At 49.2% G+C, this 15,834-nt stretch overlaps 4 protein-coding genes across 6 annotated transcripts; 3 read left to right on the forward strand and 1 right to left on the reverse strand.

Annotated features, from left to right (window-relative positions):
- Positions 1 to 938: 938 nt before the first annotated feature.
- On the forward strand, positions 939 to 5,388 carry LOC117146854 (alpha,alpha-trehalose-phosphate synthase [UDP-forming]). Its single transcript, XM_033313427.1, has 5 exons — positions 939 to 1,464; positions 2,783 to 3,323; positions 3,409 to 4,301; positions 4,367 to 4,988; positions 5,058 to 5,388. The coding sequence occupies exons 1-5, from the start codon at positions 1,331 to 1,333 to the stop codon at positions 5,295 to 5,297; spliced, it is 2,430 nt and encodes an 809-aa protein (XP_033169318.1). The 5' UTR covers positions 939 to 1,330; the 3' UTR covers positions 5,298 to 5,388.
- Positions 5,389 to 5,402: 14 nt separating this feature from the next.
- Positions 5,403 to 6,492, reverse strand: LOC117146860 (protein YIPF6). The gene is made up of 5 exons (XM_033313441.1): positions 6,390 to 6,492; positions 6,119 to 6,332; positions 5,879 to 6,050; positions 5,660 to 5,817; positions 5,403 to 5,606 (listed from the first exon to the last, which is right to left on the reverse strand). Exons 1-5 carry the CDS (start codon positions 6,405 to 6,407, stop codon positions 5,494 to 5,496), a joined length of 675 nt encoding a protein of 224 aa, XP_033169332.1. The 5' UTR covers positions 6,408 to 6,492; the 3' UTR covers positions 5,403 to 5,493.
- Positions 6,493 to 6,864: 372 nt separating this feature from the next.
- LOC117138602 (transmembrane protein 94) lies at positions 6,865 to 12,733 on the forward strand. 2 transcript variants are annotated; one of them, XM_033300806.1, is made up of 9 exons: positions 6,865 to 7,152; positions 7,208 to 7,841; positions 7,899 to 8,613; positions 8,673 to 8,835; positions 9,473 to 9,569; positions 9,632 to 11,737; positions 11,800 to 11,962; positions 12,017 to 12,263; positions 12,324 to 12,733. In XM_033300806.1, the coding sequence occupies exons 1-9, from the start codon at positions 7,001 to 7,003 to the stop codon at positions 12,394 to 12,396; spliced, it is 4,350 nt and encodes a 1,449-aa protein (XP_033156697.1). In that variant the 5' UTR covers positions 6,865 to 7,000; the 3' UTR covers positions 12,397 to 12,733. The 2 variants fall into 2 exon arrangements, with proteins under 2 accessions (XP_033156697.1, XP_033156706.1); XM_033300815.1 differs by having other exon boundaries at positions 8,673 to 8,790.
- Positions 12,734 to 13,770: 1,037 nt separating this feature from the next.
- LOC117150542 (extensin) lies at positions 13,771 to 15,750 on the forward strand. Of its 2 annotated transcripts, none has more exons than XM_033317472.1 (3): positions 13,771 to 13,940; positions 14,001 to 14,434; positions 14,534 to 15,750. In XM_033317472.1, the coding sequence occupies exons 1-3, from the start codon at positions 13,771 to 13,773 to the stop codon at positions 15,748 to 15,750; spliced, it is 1,821 nt and encodes a 606-aa protein (XP_033173363.1). The 2 variants fall into 2 exon arrangements, with proteins under 2 accessions (XP_033173363.1, XP_033173364.1); XM_033317473.1 differs by having other exon boundaries at positions 14,001 to 14,362.
- The last annotated feature ends 84 nt before the right edge of the window (positions 15,751 to 15,834 follow it).

The following is a 15,834-nucleotide window of genomic DNA, read 5'->3' on the forward strand; positions in this document are numbered from 1 at the left end:
TGACTAATTTGTGCTCCCGGTGCGAATGTGTTATTGCAGATTCCGGCTAGAGCGACGACAACTATCAAGAATCACGTAAAACGGCAGCCGGGCGTCGTGATAAGCGCATGAATGCCAAACATGATCAAGCGTTCAAGTTCAGCCAAGTTTTCCGTTCTATAATATATAAGCTGCCTGGGCGTAATCCCTTGCACCACTTCGCCGTAAAATCCGAGACTAAAATGCACTAGATAGCCTTATCGGTCTTGTATCTTTCCGGGCAAATAAAACTATACGCCCGGTAATGAACTCCAGAAATGGCGGTCACCACAAGGTTAGATCTGCATTAGCTGGAATCACAAACTGAGCAGATTTCAACTGCAATCTGCAGACAACTTCGATAGAGAAACGAAAATAGAAATACAAATCTTCTGTGTACAATTCGGATGTTCTTTATAAGGCTGAGCCCGAAGCGTAAACAACAGCATCGATTTGTTGACTTATCGCATTGAGAGACAACATCGATGAGATGGAATGGGATGGGCGGTCAGGGGGAGGAGGCTGAGGATGATGAGGCTGTGGCCGTCGTTGCCGTGAAATGTTCCCTAGCTGATAATACCAGGCACGGCCAGTTAATTCTAGAAAACTATCTGCGGTGTGTAAACTGCGGTACCGATAGTTCAGATCACATCACCGTGACATCCAACCCCTTCAAGGATCAATTAGGTGACCACTTGGGCAATAGCCCAGGACAGAAACGGTGATACTCTCCAGCGCAGGTTTCGATTCCCCCACATCCACTGGGAAAAAAGTAATCAGCGCGAGAGGAGCAGATGCCGGACGATTTTCTGATAAGCCGGAGAGTGGACTGTGGAACCCATGATGGAATGGGTGGAGGGGGTTGGCTGGCTGACATTCATTTTTAGCAGAAAAGTGCGACTTGATCGGCTAGTTGGCTTAGTGCTTGTCTATTTTCGGCAGGGTACGGAGCTGCTGGCTCTCGCGACCATCGAAACCAACGTAACCGAATCTCCGCCAATCAGCTAGGAAAAGTGCCTGCCATTTCCACGTCGAATTGCATCTGAGAGAAGCTTCGATAAGAAGGCAGTGATTGACTTGGCTTCGGGCAGTCTTCAGTCATCGATCAGCGCACCTCAAACCAAAGTCGGCAACGGTCGCTCTCGCTTCGGAAGAACGAGTCCCATTGATAAGCCTGGATTTGAACTAGACGGTTGTCTAACCTCCACATCCGCGAATTTTCCCATTCATTGTTGTCAAAAATTATGTGCTAGGCTTGACCGCAAGAGAAGATTCGTACAACTCTTCTACAGCTAGTTTACCAAGGATCACGATGCCCGACACGGAAATCATCGTTACTAATGCCGGGGAGCCCTCCACCAAGGCGAGTCTCATCGTGGTCTCCAATCGGTTGCCGTTTGTGCTCATCCGGAATCCGGAGACCGATGAGCTGGAACGCAGGGCCAGGTGGGTACATTAGAAAAAATGACTTATATAATCCAGTTTAACAAATACGTGTTCTAAATAAAACTTTTCAAACGACAAAGTTTTAAAACAAATTAAAAGAAAGCAAAAGCAAAAAAGCAAATCCGTGTATAAATCAGGTTAAAAAACCAAAAGTGATTTCAATTAGGAACGATATTAAAAGGTTTTCGAAGCCCAGTTCTTAAAAAAACATATACATATAAGCGAAAATCTCTGGATTTAGGAAAATATTAAGAATAGGTGGCCGCATTTTTTAATCTAATAAGTCTAAGCTAATAGTCATTTAAGAACATTCCAAACAAAGGAATTTTTCGAATAGCCGTGTTCAAATAAATCGATCGAGTCGTAAGCTCGTCGCTTATCAATTCTCCGGAATCGGAAAGCCAAAGCCTGACCAGGGCGAATTTCCACGTTCTTCACACTTCCGAAAAACCCAAGTAACCCAGTTCGATCCTCGAGCCCACAATTTGCATTAAAGATAAGCCCCGCCCGACCGACCAAAGGCCCCCCAATCCCAAGTTACCCAGCTCGCGAGGCTCGATTCAACTATGTGACATACCTATGTATATGCCAGTTCATCTTGAACCACGCTCATCTCAATCTTATCAGTGCAAAACATACAAAGCGGGAGGGAGGCGAATCTAGTAGATGTTCTGGACCAAGCGAAGTCTGGACTGCGAGTTAGAAAACAAATTCAATAATAATGGCGAGCGTTATCAGCGAGGCTCGTTACGCGTTTTTGACCCATTCGACAGTCTGGTAGAAGGGTCAATACTAGAGGCGTTATGGCGAGGCTGTTGTCGCCCAGTGGAACCTGAACCTGACACTGAAATCTGGAGTCACGTGAATCCGATCGCAACGCGCTGGAGCTCTGGCTCCCCGACCTATGCCAGGAATGCGAATCATTTTGGGCCTCCGCTCTTCCAGCTTGTCTCCGGGATTGATGGCACGGCACGGGATGGACCGCAGCCGGGTCCAGCTCTTGTTTACAATCGCTTGCTTAATGGGCATCTGCTTATCAGGCCCCGGGTGTCATGCACTCTGCACAAAATGGGCTGGGTCCTCACCAACACACATCCCGCTCCGTTCAGTCCAGTAGCTTTGGGGCACCTGATTACATCTTTTATATGTAGGTTGAAATATGAGATTAAATCGTTACATCACATGGTTTTTCTTTATACCGCCAGATGGTGCGGAGTTGGAGGCGTTGCTATAGGTCATGAAATCTCATATCTAGCTAAACTATAGGAAAGCATTGTCCCACTAACTTTGATATTAATAATATATTTTTTGCCTTCAGCGCCGGTGGCCTGGTGACTGCAGTGTGCCCGGTGGTGATCAAGGGCAGTGGTCTCTGGGTGGGCTGGTCGGGTATCCACTTGAAGGATCCTAACGAGGCCATTCCCGAGTCCAATCCCAACGATCAGACGCCGACTGCTGGCCTCAAGTCCGAGCAGGTGGTATCCGTGAACATCGATTCGAAGATCTTCGATAGCTACTACAACGGATGCTGCAACAAGATGTTCTGGCCACTGTTCCACTCGATGCCGGGAAGAGCCAACTTCGGAGGCGAGCACTGGCACGACTATGTGACTGTCAACAAGCACTTTGCCGTGCGGACCATCGAGGCTTTGGAGAAGTGCCTGGCCAAAAACCAGGGCAGCGAGAAGAGTCCACCGATTGTCTGGATCCACGACTACCATCTCATGCTGGCTGCCAATTGGGTGCGCGAGCACGCCGAGGAGAAGAACCTGCCCTGCCGACTGGCTTTCTTCCTGCACATCCCATTCCCACCATGGGACATCTTCCGCCTGCTGCCCTGGTCCGATGAGATCCTACAGGTGAGCATAACATTCACATTGCACACACCAAATAGAATATGGAAAAGCAAGGACGCAGTATCATCGTTTTTTACACTTTTTCTAGGGTATGTTGGGTTGTGACCTGGTAGGCTTCCATATTCAGGACTACTGCTTGAATTTCGTGGACTGCTGCCAGCGCAATCTCGGCTGTCGTGTGGACAGAAACAATCTGCTGGTGGAACATGGCGGGCGCACTGTTCGCGTCCGTCCGCTTCCCATTGGTATTCCCTACGAACGCTTCGTTAACCTGGCCAATAGCGCAACCAGGGTGCTGAATACATCCAAGATGCAAATCATCCTGGGAGTGGACCGACTGGACTACACCAAGGGCCTCGTCCATCGCCTTATGGCCTTTGAGGCCCTGCTGCTGAAGTATCCGCAGCACAAGGAGAAGGTGAGCCTGCTGCAGATCTCGGTGCCGTCGCGAACCGATGTAAAAGAGTACCGGGAGCTGAAGGAGGAAGTGGACCAGCTGGTGGGCCGCATCAACGGCCGCTTTACCACCGCTAACTGGGCGCCCATCCGCTACATCTACGACTATGTCAGCCAAACCGAATTGGCTGCTCTGTACATGGATGCGGCTGTTTGCCTGGTAACTCCACTTCGCGATGGCATGAACCTGGTGGCCAAGGAGTTCGTGGCCTGCCAGATCAACGAGAGTCCCGGCGTGCTGGTCATCTCACCGTTCGCAGGAGCCGGCGAGATGATGCACGAGGCGCTGCTCTGCAATCCGTACGAGGTGAACGAGGCCGCCGAGGTGATCCACCGAGCACTGACCATGCCCGAGGATGAGCGCGTCCTACGTATGACTCGGCTGCGCCGTCGTGAAGCCGAGTGCGATGTGAGCCACTGGATGCGTTGCTTCCTGAAGGCGGTGGGCGCTCTGGAGATGGATGATGTGGGCACCACCATTATGCAGCCAGTGTCCGTGGACGATTTCGATGACTACTTACTGAAGTGAGTAGATAACTACATTACAATAATAAAAGAACCCTCAAATATTCTGGTTATCCATCCCACAGATACATCGGCTATAACCACAAGTTGGCTCTGCTGCTGGACTACGACGGCACCTTGGCGCCCATTGCTCCTCATCCTGATCTGGCCACGCTCTCGCCCGAGATTAAGAATGTACTATATAAGCTGTCCAATCACTCGGACGTCTACGTGGCCGTCATCTCGGGTCGCAACGTGGACAATGTGAAGAAGATGGTTGGCATCGAGGGCATCACCTATGCGGGCAATCACGGTCTCGAGATCCTTCATCCGGACGGCAGCAAGTTCGTACACCCAATGCCCATGGAGTACGAAAAGAAGGTCAGTGATCTGCTGAAGGCTCTGCAGGACTCCGTTTGCCGCGACGGCGCTTGGGTGGAGAATAAGGGGGCGTTGTTAACGTTCCACTACCGAGACACGCCCAATCACCTGAGGGGAGCTATGGTCGACAAGGCGCGCTCTTTGATCGAAAAGTACGGCTTCAAGGCCACGGAGGCGCATTGCGCTCTGGAAGCTCGTCCGCCGGTGCAGTGGAATAAGGGTCGGGCCTCGATCTACATCCTGCGCACATCCTTCGGCGTGGACTGGAACGAACGCATCAAGATTATCTATGTGGGTGACGATCTAACAGACGAAGACGCCATGGTGGTATGTTATCTTTAAAGGATTCCTTTCAGCTGCCTGGGATTTAATTATTCCCATTATTTATCCCCACAGGCACTGAAGGGTATGGCGCGAACTTTCCGTGTGACATCGTCGGATATTGTGAAGACCGCTGCGGACCATCGACTTCCCTCCACAGACTCCGTGTACACGCTGCTGAAATGGGTGGAACGACACTTCATGGGACGCAAGGCGCGCGCCAATTCGCTGACCTACAGGCCCACCAAGGGCGACGGCGTCCAGATGCAAATGTCCCTGGAGGTGGCCGCTTCGGCGAACAATCTGGAGGTGTGAGCCCAGATATCAATGCATTACCTATGTATGCCTCGTAACTCAGATAAATTTTAAGATTTTAAGAATAAAGAAAACGGATTTGTAGCTTAAAGAAATGTACAATTGTTTTCGATTTTTTTTTTTTTTTTGGTTACGCTATGGAACGTGCATTGTTTTCTTTACGAACTAATCACTAAACGAGGCGTCACAGGTTGAACTAATTGTGGGAAAGAACCAACCACGAGATGATAAAGAAGAACAGAAAGATGGGGTACACGGCAAGTGCTTTTCGATGGGGAGGCTGGCTCTGACCCAGGAAAACAAAGGAAGCTAAAGGAACGCCAATTAGTCTTTGTTCTATTAAATAAAATTGATATTCATACCGTAAGTGGCCCAGGCAAAGCCCATTGTGGTGGTCACAAAACGCAGAAAGAAGAGCAGCCGCGTTTGGGTGGCAAGCAGGATTACCCGGCACACTATTAAGGATATGGCCACCGGCGTAAGGCAGTAGCCCAGCACGCAAACAGATTGGAAGAATGAGCTGATGGGGATTAAGTACATTATGATCATATAATTGGATACCAATAATAAAAGATGCTTACATATTGCCGCCCAGCAGCTTGGAGTTGAGTGTGACTACAGCCGCACCTATCCAGACGATAACGAAGACCTGGGCGAACTCGGGTCCGTTGTCGGACATGCTGTCGGCGGAGGAGGAGCCTTGTAGTATGGTGGCCATAAAGGTGCACAGCACCAGTGGACCCCAAAGGTCCCCTGAAAGACGGGTAAACACAATAAGAAAACTGCATACGAATGCAGAAGCAAACTAGATGATGACGTACAATCGCGTAGCAGGCTGGACTTCTCCTTGGGGTACAGGACATGGTAGAACTTAATGCCTACGGCCCGAATGTCCCTCAGCACTGTCTCTCGGATGGGCTCGTCCAGAGTATTGTAATCCGGCACTCCGCTCGCGGACGTTGCAGTTGTGGTTCTTTTGCCCGGAATCGACATGTCGCCCTCCAAGGAAGGCGACGTGTTCACGTCCTCGAACATCTAGAGGGGTGGAGCACATATTAGAGATTAAATTTTTGTTAAAAGCTCCTGACTCACATCTAGTTTGGAATCCATCGGTATTATCTGCTAAGTTTAATATATAAACGTTTACATCGACAAAAAAATACGTAGTAGACAGTGTGACCGTGAACTGAGACCCACAAATTATTCACCCATCGATAACGGTCATCGATAACTAGCAAGGCAGCTGAGACTGTAATTTCTATTTAAAATACGGATAAATTAACAACAATAAAGCTTAAAACTTCTTTTCAGTTGACGCCTATTGGCTAATTAATTATTATTTCAATACATTTACGTATTTTTGTATAGAATAAATAATTTATTGAAAAGATTCCCAGAAAACTTAATTTCTTAGGATAAAAGGCCCAATCGCCATCTACCGTCATTTAGGGACGAATTACATCTTGTATATTGACGACACCTACGCCGCCTAATAATTCGAATGGATATGGAGTGGAATCCGATTTCTAGTGGGTTACCTGTTAGAATGGCCAGCCCTGTTCTAGAGTGACCGTACTCGCCGCCGACGGCTGTTGCGAACACTTGATCGCCGTACCCAAACCTAAACAGACGCAAATTTTGTAAACTATGCTGGAGGTGGAGGCGAATTCTTGAACTGCAGCCGCAGGAGCACGTCAAGGGAAATGGCAGCGAAGCGGGCGGAAAGTCCGGAGAAGCGGGCGAGTCCGGAGCCCACACAGCGTGGTCTTACCACGAAGTTGGCGCTGCGGCGTCTGCATGAGGAGATTGAAAAACGAGTGCAACTGGAGTACGAGCGGCAATACGGAGCGGAGAGGTGAGTCAACCCATAGCCGGTGGAATGTACTGATAATAGCCAATCCCTTTCCTAGCTCCTATCGAAAATTGCGGGCGGCATTTGTGAAGCGGTACGATAGCCCACTGGGATGGCTTTCCATTGGAAGCAGTTTGCTGGCCAGTGGAGCGCTGCTCGCAACAGGAATGCTATGGCCCGCCTTGTGCCTGCTGGCCATCCTATTGCTGGACCTATTTGTGGTGGTCCGGGAGAACAACCTGCGGCGCACGGAGATCTTCCGGAAGGCACGACACGCGCTTTCGGAAATAAAACTAGCGGAACAGCACTTCAGCGACGATTGGCAGCCATCGAACTATCCGCACCTGAGTAATCCCATGTCGCCCTGCGTTTCCCTGCAGTGGACCTACCGAGATGGAAAAATTGTCAACTTGCCGTGGGCGCTGTTGGTGCGCGGAGATTACATCGTTCTACGACCGGGACACATTTCACCGGGACCCTGTCACGAACTGGATACAAATAAATTCTTTGCGGCTAATGAAATATATGGAGCTGCTCCTCACGGAGATCCTCCAGTGAAACCTGTGGCAAGACCTCCGCTACCCGATCTTGTTTGCTGTTTGGAGAGCACACCTTACCTGGATAACCTTACTGTTTGCCTCAAAACTTCTCTGAAGCGACCGCCGACCATCTACAATCAGCAGCGCTATCTGGTAAGAAGATCTTTAAAAGAAATTGGAACCCGTTGCTATCTTTGTTTACGTCGACAGCTGGTCACCAAGTATATACATCAGTGGGGCTTTATTAGTGCCCTAGTTATCACACTCATCTCGGGGCTTCTGCGCCTCCATGGCTATGGCCTGCCTACCGATGAAAAGCACAACTGGCGCTTTGTGCTCGTCGAATCCTCGGCAGCGGCCATAGTTCCCCTACTACCGCTTATCTTTCCGCTCATGTGGATATCGATGAACCTCTGGGGAATCGCGAGATTGCAGTGTTTTCTAAAGACGCCTCAGGCTGCCTTGGAAAAGAGTACAAGCAAATCGTTCGAAGAGGATCTGGACACGCCCTCGTACGACTATCAGAATATGTCCATGCTTCGTTCCAGTGTGCTCCGCATCTGGATGCAGCTGTGGCGTGGTGACAGTGAACTCTTGCCGCGCTCAGCTAATCTGGTACAGGTGCTGGGCTCCATTTCGGCGCTGTGCTGCGTGGACAAGAAAGGTATCCTGTCGTGGCCCAATCCCACCGCCGAAAAGGTATTCTTTCTGCACAACACAGACGAGGAGGCTCGCGAGGATGGAGCTGGCAGTCAGTCTTCTTCGCAGAGCGAGAGCGACGACGTACCGGATGTGGATGAGGACCACAAGGAGCGCGGCATAGTGGCTGAAGTACTGGACCTCACGCACGACCAACACTGCCCGTTTCGGCTGGAGTTCGACGATCACGAATGGAAGGCGCACATCAAGTCCTTGAAGCCACTGGGTGACACCTGACTGTGAACTTAGTCTGGTAAATTCTCTAACGTATTTAAATTTTTCTAGGCCTCGCCATTCTGCTAAATACCTGTTCTCCACTCACCCACGAGCACTACGCACAATTCTGCGGTCATGTAACCGCGGTGGCTATGCTCGACAAAGATCTGGTACCTGTGACTAATCGGTATGCGTATGCACTCATTGAGTCCAGTAAAAGCTTTTTGCATGGGTACGTAGTTCATTGCCATACTCATCGTTAGTTTCTGTCTAACCAGTCATATATATGGTCGATTTCATCGACCGCAAATATATTACTTATATAGTCTAATGATTTTCTCCAAAATAATGGTATTGAATACCATTGCATCCAAAGCCAGCCCGATAAAATTAGTCTTTTCTTTGGGTATTTTTGATTTTTGAATCCAATTGGACGATTTCCCTACAAAACAAACACAAGAGATTGGTAAAGTTTAAAAATTACAAGCGTAAGAAAAAGTATTTTTGATTTCCAGTAACTTGCTATTCCCTAATCGTTTTGCTCTATAATTTCCCATATCATTGAAGCCTAAAAACTAATTGCAATTTGGACATGCAAACTTGTATTTATGTATTATTCTACTTCTATTAATTTGTTCGTACTCGTAAATCGATCTCCTCGCCTCCTCGCCCCATCCCCATTGGCATGCTATTTTAAGTAACAGACATTCAAGAACGCTTAAATATAGTCGCCCCATTCCCGCCACCGAAACCGCCCCATCCGCCGACCTCCGTCCGCCGCCACGCTTGCCTGCATGCTCACGCACCACCGACGCATCCCATCCAGCGGTAGTTGGAACCAGTTCTAATCGGTTGTTCTCTATAAACAGACGCTGCCTTTGCGAACTGGCCAAGCAGATTGGATTCACCGACCATGCCACGGATCGGTTCGCGCTGGAGGGTCAATTGGCTAGCTATCGACACTTGGTAAGACTCGGAGACGTTGTAAAATAGTTATCTAGTTAATTCTTAAAATATCTTCATTGCAGCAACCTGATGTTGTGCGAAGAGACATTCGTTTCGCCCGGCAGCTCCAGCTGTCCTCCAAGGTGAAGGTTCCATTCCCGCACTCTTTGTCCGTGGTCATGCGCGAGAATCCAGGCGGCTATTTATCACTTTTCACACAGGGAACAGCAGATATTATCCTGGACTGCTGCGATGACTTTTGGGACGGCATTGATCTGCGACCATTGTCCGCACAGGATCGCAAGCGTGCATTGGACTTTTATCAGCGCAGCGCGCTGACCTCCTATTGCACGGCGTTTGCCTATCGCCCTCTAAGGCACGGCATCCATGGAGCTCTTAGCGGTCCTCAGCGGAGTGGAGGTGACTGTTTGTATCTGGAGCTACCGCCGGAGTCGAAGCTGCGCATGCAGCACGTCGACAAGACCCATTGCGACTTCCAGGGCGGACATCACGTCAAGCTGAGCCACAGCATTAGCACGGACTCATTGTTATTTTCGGAGAGCAAGGACGAGGAGTGTAACGATGTGGAAGGCTGTTTCGAGATGCAGTGCCATCAGGTATTCATCGGCATGGTGACAATGCAGTACCAGGCTCAGAACGATATCGTACGACTCGTTGAGCACCTCGAACAGGCCTGTATACGCTTTGTCCACTTCAGCAAAGAAAACGAACTGCGCTCGCGTGTCTTCTCTGAAAAAATGGGTCTAGAGTCCGGATGGAACTGCCACATCTCGCTGCTGAGCGAACCTGAGCCGGATAGTGAAAAGGAACGTTTAAGTGCCAAGCCTAAGGAGTTCCCGGAAAATATTGGTAAACCCCAAGCCACCACCTCAACCACTGCCACCACCACTACAACAGACCATGAGATCAACCATCATCCCAGTGCCAAAGTCATGTACATATCGCCCCCCGCACCCGCACCTGCCACTGCATCTGTATCCGATTCCATATCTGCAGCTAAAACCACTGAAATTGTAGGTGACGGCCCAGAAATTAGTTATCTGTTGGGACCGCCAACCAATCTGGAGTCGTCAAAGACCCTCAGCTCTTCAGCTCCTGGTGCCATTTCCAACCCGGATGAGAATCCACTTAACGCCCTCAATAGTGGGGATTCCCATTCCCCTGATAGCGAGGGCAGTAAGGAGAGCTCTCAGGATAGCTCCACAAAGAATAACCCACCAGGCGATTCTGAGTTGGAGGCGGAAACCGAGGCGAACAAGCATAAGCAGCGCCATTCGCTGGACTCCGCCATGGACGAGAACTGCCGTTCCTTGAGCACACTCACTGAAAGCACTGATCAGAGTGCACCCATCAACTTCGATATGTCTAATAGGGCAAAGCTGCCAAGAGGCATTGAAAACATTCGGCCACATTTGGAACAGGTTGACAACGTCCCATTGCAAGTCTCGCTTTTCACGGACTGCTCAGCGGAAGCCACGCGTCAGATGCTGGACATCATGCAATCCTACGGCGAGATCGTTGTCTGCCTCGGAAGTTCGGCCAGCAATGCCAATGCGGACATTTTCCTGCAGGCCGACTGCAGTATAGCCGTGGAGCCACTGTATCCGCAAGTGTGCCAGGATGTGGACGCGTACACGGAAGCCAATATCCAGAACAACAAACTGCTGTGGCAGCGGCATTCCGGCAAGTCAAAGGGCCACGATGATGAGGAGCTTCTGGAGGGCGGCCTTCAGGGATGCGCCATGCAGTCACCAGCTCACACCATCTCGCCACTGTATTTAAGCCGGCTGCTCAACTCTCTGCCCTGTTCCATTGCCGTTTGCCGCGACGACCCGCTTTCACTGGTGGCCATAATTGAGCTGTCACGTCGCTTCTCTCTCGGCCTGTGGAACTGCATCCAGTACTGGGCTTGCTGCGCAGGCTCTATCTCCATTCTGAACGTGCTGTGCGCGTGCCTCTCGCAACCCCCGCTCGTAACGCCGCTCCTCGGCATTTATCTAATGTGTGTGCCGGTGCCGCTAATAGCCATTTCGCTAGCACACATCGATGTGGATCCCAAAATCATGAATCGGGCAACAAGCAAAAAGCAGACGGACTATGATTCACGCGCCTTTGCCTTTGTCATGTGGTGCTACGGCTGCAAGTTTATCGTACTGGTCGTGTCTCTGGTAAGTTGTGTTGGCCATAAACGTTAGGAGGAAGTTAAGGTCTCGATCATTATTTATTTTAGCTTGTTTCCTATTGGATGCTCTTACCAAACACTCAATTGAATCCCGCTGAACCAGCCACTGAGGAATCCGTATTGGAAATCGACGATGATGACGACCCGGAGTTTTATCAATTTCTTTACATTGCTAGAAGCTCAGCGCTGCTAGGCATAATCCTACACTTCGGTAAATTAACTGGCCATACCTTCAATAACACCGACCATAATTGTATCATTCCAGTTTTCATTTCTGTCACCTTTGTGCATCGTGACCACGCGCTCTGGCAGCGCAATCCATTTACCAATCGTATATGGGCTTTTACATGTTTGTTCTTAGTCCTCATCCATGGTATTATTTGCTTTGTGCAACTGCTGCTGGAGGATTTCTGGGTTCAGCTGCCCAACCAGTGGGTTGCCTTGTTGATCTTATTTGGTGGCAGCTTGCTGAGTATGCTCGTCAGCGAGCTGGCAAAGTTCCAGGAGAACAAGTAGGTGCTAGCTGACCATTGTTGTATGCCTTTATTAATTGTTTGCCTTGTTTAATTTAGGGTTAACGCGCGCTATCAGCGTCGGGCGCGCCTTGACTTCGGTACCAAATTGGGCATGAATTCGCCCTTCTAAGAATCCCGGCTAAGACTTAGCAAGCATAAAGACGCCAAGGCTGTATATAACACCACCACTCGACACCACCAACAGTCTGGGTATCCATAGACGAAGTTGTTTCTGTCAGCATTTGCTTAAACTGTTCTTAGGTGCGACATCGTTATTTTAGCCACTAGTACTTACACATGTTTATTTTAGTTTGTGACACCCCCATCGAGTAACGACCACACATTTGTTATTCTTGTTTCTAAAACGGTTTGTTTCGAGTTCCTTGTTTCAATGAGAAAAACCTTTGTGTACTAACATGTAAAAGACTTGCAATTATTGTATAAAATATATGTATGGTTAAACTGAAGTCCCATCTTTAAACAAGTAAAAGTTGCAGGCATTTTCAATAATTAAATTGGGAAAGTGGCACTGGTTCTCCGCAGATACTTTAATACCAAGATGATAACTGCGAGGGGCAACACTATATAGCATGCCCGAACAGGTGCTAATCCGGAGAGGCACGCCGCATCAAATGCCGCAGTTACTGACCCACATCCGCGTCCAGGAAGTTGACAGATATTTATGTCTTTACTTCACCAGCAGAAATCGTTTAATTTGGGTTACGCATGCTATTAGATCCTGATGTGGAATTATTTGTGTTTTTCATTCATGTGTTTAAAAAAGATACTAGAATAATAATAAAAGTTTTTGTGTTTTGTATTTTGTAGACGTTAATTAGAAGTAATATTTACATAGGTAACTAACACGCATGTGGCACCTCCGAAATCAAATATTTTTAATAAATTACGAAATTTTTCAAACTATTTGTATGGTTTTTTCTGTTTAACCTGAACATGTAGAATGTGCAAATACATCCTCATGTTTCATGACCATTTGAAATGTTACTAAGAAGATGCAAAATTGGAGCCACACGCCCAGTACCACATGAGGTATTCACCGAATAGCCACGGATTCAAACTCTAGTTACACTCCACATGCACAAATCCCAGGCGGCCGGGAGCACATAACGGAAGATGCCATCAGAAATGTGGAGTAACAATCAATTAGCACCTGCGATGTCGACGAAATGAAAGTGCTGTTCTGCCCGTTCAGATCGCTGGTATATAGATCACTTCTAGTAGCACCTTCTGCCCGGAATCTGGGTCATGAAAAAACGAAATCACGAACTTGCCCAAACGGAGTCGAATAAAACCAATGGTCAGCCCAGCGCTCCGTTGTATTCGAAAATTTCTCGCGACTCGGTGCGGTAGTGTTATTTCCGAGCTCCGGCGGACATGAGGACAGTATAGCCCCCAAGGATACTTAGTGATAGTGCGAAGCTATAATTATACATATTTACAAAGTGTTCCGAGGTGAAACGATATTTAGATAGAAATTCAAAAGATGCGGCTAGAAGGCGCCAACTGGGCGCTGGTGGTGTGTCTCAGTCTTATCCTTGGATTGGGAAGGGTACAAGCCTACTCTCAGGTTTTGGTCAGCGGCACTGGAGCTGCAAACGATCAGGGACCCCGCATCTTCAAGGCTCTTAATACGGATTTGATATTTCCGAGGACGTAAGTTGCAAGTGTTTACGAATCGGTTATCAAGTCTCCTGACACTTCCTGCTCGCGCAGCTTCAACTCCAGTGACAATGTGGTATCCACCACTGAAACTCCAGTGATCACATCGACATCCACGACAACTGCACCACCCATTCCCTACAACCATCAAACCGAGGGAACAACCAGCTCCCCACTGTTTGTCACCCCGTTAGTTGTCACGGAGGCGGAGAAAGCCGGTGATCCTGCGCCTTACTCTGATCCTGCTCCTGTATCCGAGGAGCAAACAGATCCAGTCGTACAAGGAGCCTCCACAGGACGAGCCGTGGACTACAGGACCGCGTATCCCTTTGGCCAACTGATAACTCCGTTGCTGCGGGGCGGCAAGCCACAGCAGTACAACTCCCGACCCTCGAAGACACGTATTTACCCGCAAGGTATACCATCCTACTACTCTTCATCATCACGAAATCCATCCCGCTATCAAGCGAGGCCCAGCTATAAGAAAGGTATCATCATCGCATTAATTGAGTATACATACAAATCAAAACAGATCTTAAATTCTCCAACACATATTTTTTAATTATTCATCTTTGTTTTCTCCTTAGGAATCGCCGATCGCTTTGCTCCTGGCGAGGGAACCGCTGCTGGTCTGTTCAAGGGTCACAATCATGATCACAGCCACGACCACAGTCACGATCATTCGCATGGACAGGATGGCAAGGTGGCCGCCGGCTCCAATTCGGTGAACTCCTATGTTTCCCCAGGCGATACCTACTCCTTTCCGCCGTTGAACACAAAGTATCCGTCTCCGTCCCAGGATCCCAAGGCTGCATTGCCATCGGATACCGTGACCAGTTACCTGCCACCCGCATCTGGAGGACTGAGCAACGCTGGATACATATATCCGGGGCCATCTTCGAATGGTTACAAATATCCCGGTCCAGTGCCCAATAGCAATGCCGACAAGGATACGGCGGCCAGTATGGCGAGTGCTTCCCCACCGGCTGATGATGACCCCGGTAATGATGATTCCATCGGAACCCTGCCAGCTAGTGCACAAGACAACATTCCTTCAAAGGATCAGGACAGTATGAGCGGTGCTGCTCCTGCAGATGGCATGGATATGGGATCTCCTGCTGATGGTGGAGATAGCGGTGGCGGTGGGGGAGATGGGGACATCGGCGGTCTGCCGTCGTTGCACAATGATGGTTCAGGTCCCGACGACGATCACAAATACGATCCCAACATGGAGTATGCCACACCACCGCCCGGTTGGCTGCAATCTCACCCAGAATCTGCGGCTCCCAAGCCGGATGATCACGATCACGACCATGCACCCGATCATGATCACGTGCACGATCACCACCACGATCACTATCCGACTCACTTCGACTACCAGCCCTCGTATCCGGATGATTCCTATCCGGATGTAATTTACGATGATCATCCGCACCACCATCACCATGTCCATCACCCACCGCCTCCTCCTCCACCTCCACCACCGCCGCCGCCACCGCCGACGGAACCACCACCACCTCCTCCTCCGCCACCAGAGCCACGTGTGAAGAAGTACAGCTACTTCTACATTGGCCGCAAGCTCTGGTACATTCCGCTTTACTTCACCGTGTGGTTCAGCTTCTACATCCTGTGGCTGATCATCAAGTCCATCGGTCGCCACAAGGTGAACCTGCCCAATCACTACGTCTCCCGACGCAGTGCTCCCGATCCATTCACCGAGCAGGGACGGGACGAATATATCAACGAGATGACGGTCAGGGTGCTGGAACACATAGATAGCTTTAAGCAGAAATACTTGAACTGATAAGGACGCTACTAATTACTAAATGGCTATTAAATACCGAACGATATTCTACTGGTTTTCATTCGAAATATAATTTTTTTGAAA

Source organism: Drosophila mauritiana, chromosome 2L (genome assembly GCF_004382145.1).
Source record: "Drosophila mauritiana strain mau12 chromosome 2L, ASM438214v1, whole genome shotgun sequence".
In the NCBI taxonomy this organism is placed as follows: domain Eukaryota; kingdom Metazoa; phylum Arthropoda; class Insecta; order Diptera; family Drosophilidae; genus Drosophila; species Drosophila mauritiana.

Excerpts from the sequence above, each read along its gene's own strand:
- LOC117146854 (XM_033313427.1), top strand. The coding sequence starts at position 1,331 with ATGCCCGACACGGAAATCATCGTTACTAATGCCGGGGAGCCCTCCACC. Across the intron at positions 1,465-2,782 it reads GAGCTGGAACGCAGGGCCAG|CGCCGGTGGCCTGGTGACTG; the intron begins GTGGGTACATTA and ends TTTTGCCTTCAG. Across the intron at positions 4,302-4,366 it reads TTCGATGACTACTTACTGAA|ATACATCGGCTATAACCACA; the intron begins GTGAGTAGATAA and ends TCCATCCCACAG.
- LOC117146860 (XM_033313441.1), bottom strand. Across the intron at positions 6,051-6,118 it reads GTCCAGCCTGCTACGCGATT|GGGACCTTTGGGGTCCACTG; the intron begins GTACGTCATCAT and ends CCCGTCTTTCAG. Across the intron at positions 5,607-5,659 it reads CTTTGCCTGGGCCACTTACG|CTTCCTTTGTTTTCCTGGGT; the intron begins GTATGAATATCA and ends GCGTTCCTTTAG.
- LOC117138602 (XM_033300806.1), top strand. The coding sequence starts at position 7,001 with ATGGCAGCGAAGCGGGCGGAAAGTCCGGAGAAGCGGGCGAGTCCGGAG. Across the intron at positions 8,614-8,672 it reads CAAGTCCTTGAAGCCACTGG|GCCTCGCCATTCTGCTAAAT; the intron begins GTGACACCTGAC and ends AAATTTTTCTAG. Across the intron at positions 11,963-12,016 it reads AGGCATAATCCTACACTTCG|TTTTCATTTCTGTCACCTTT; the intron begins GTAAATTAACTG and ends GTATCATTCCAG.
- LOC117150542 (XM_033317472.1), top strand. The coding sequence starts at position 13,771 with ATGCGGCTAGAAGGCGCCAACTGGGCGCTGGTGGTGTGTCTCAGTCTT. Across the intron at positions 13,941-14,000 it reads GATTTGATATTTCCGAGGAC|CTTCAACTCCAGTGACAATG; the intron begins GTAAGTTGCAAG and ends CTGCTCGCGCAG. Across the intron at positions 14,435-14,533 it reads GAGGCCCAGCTATAAGAAAG|GAATCGCCGATCGCTTTGCT; the intron begins GTATCATCATCG and ends TTTTCTCCTTAG.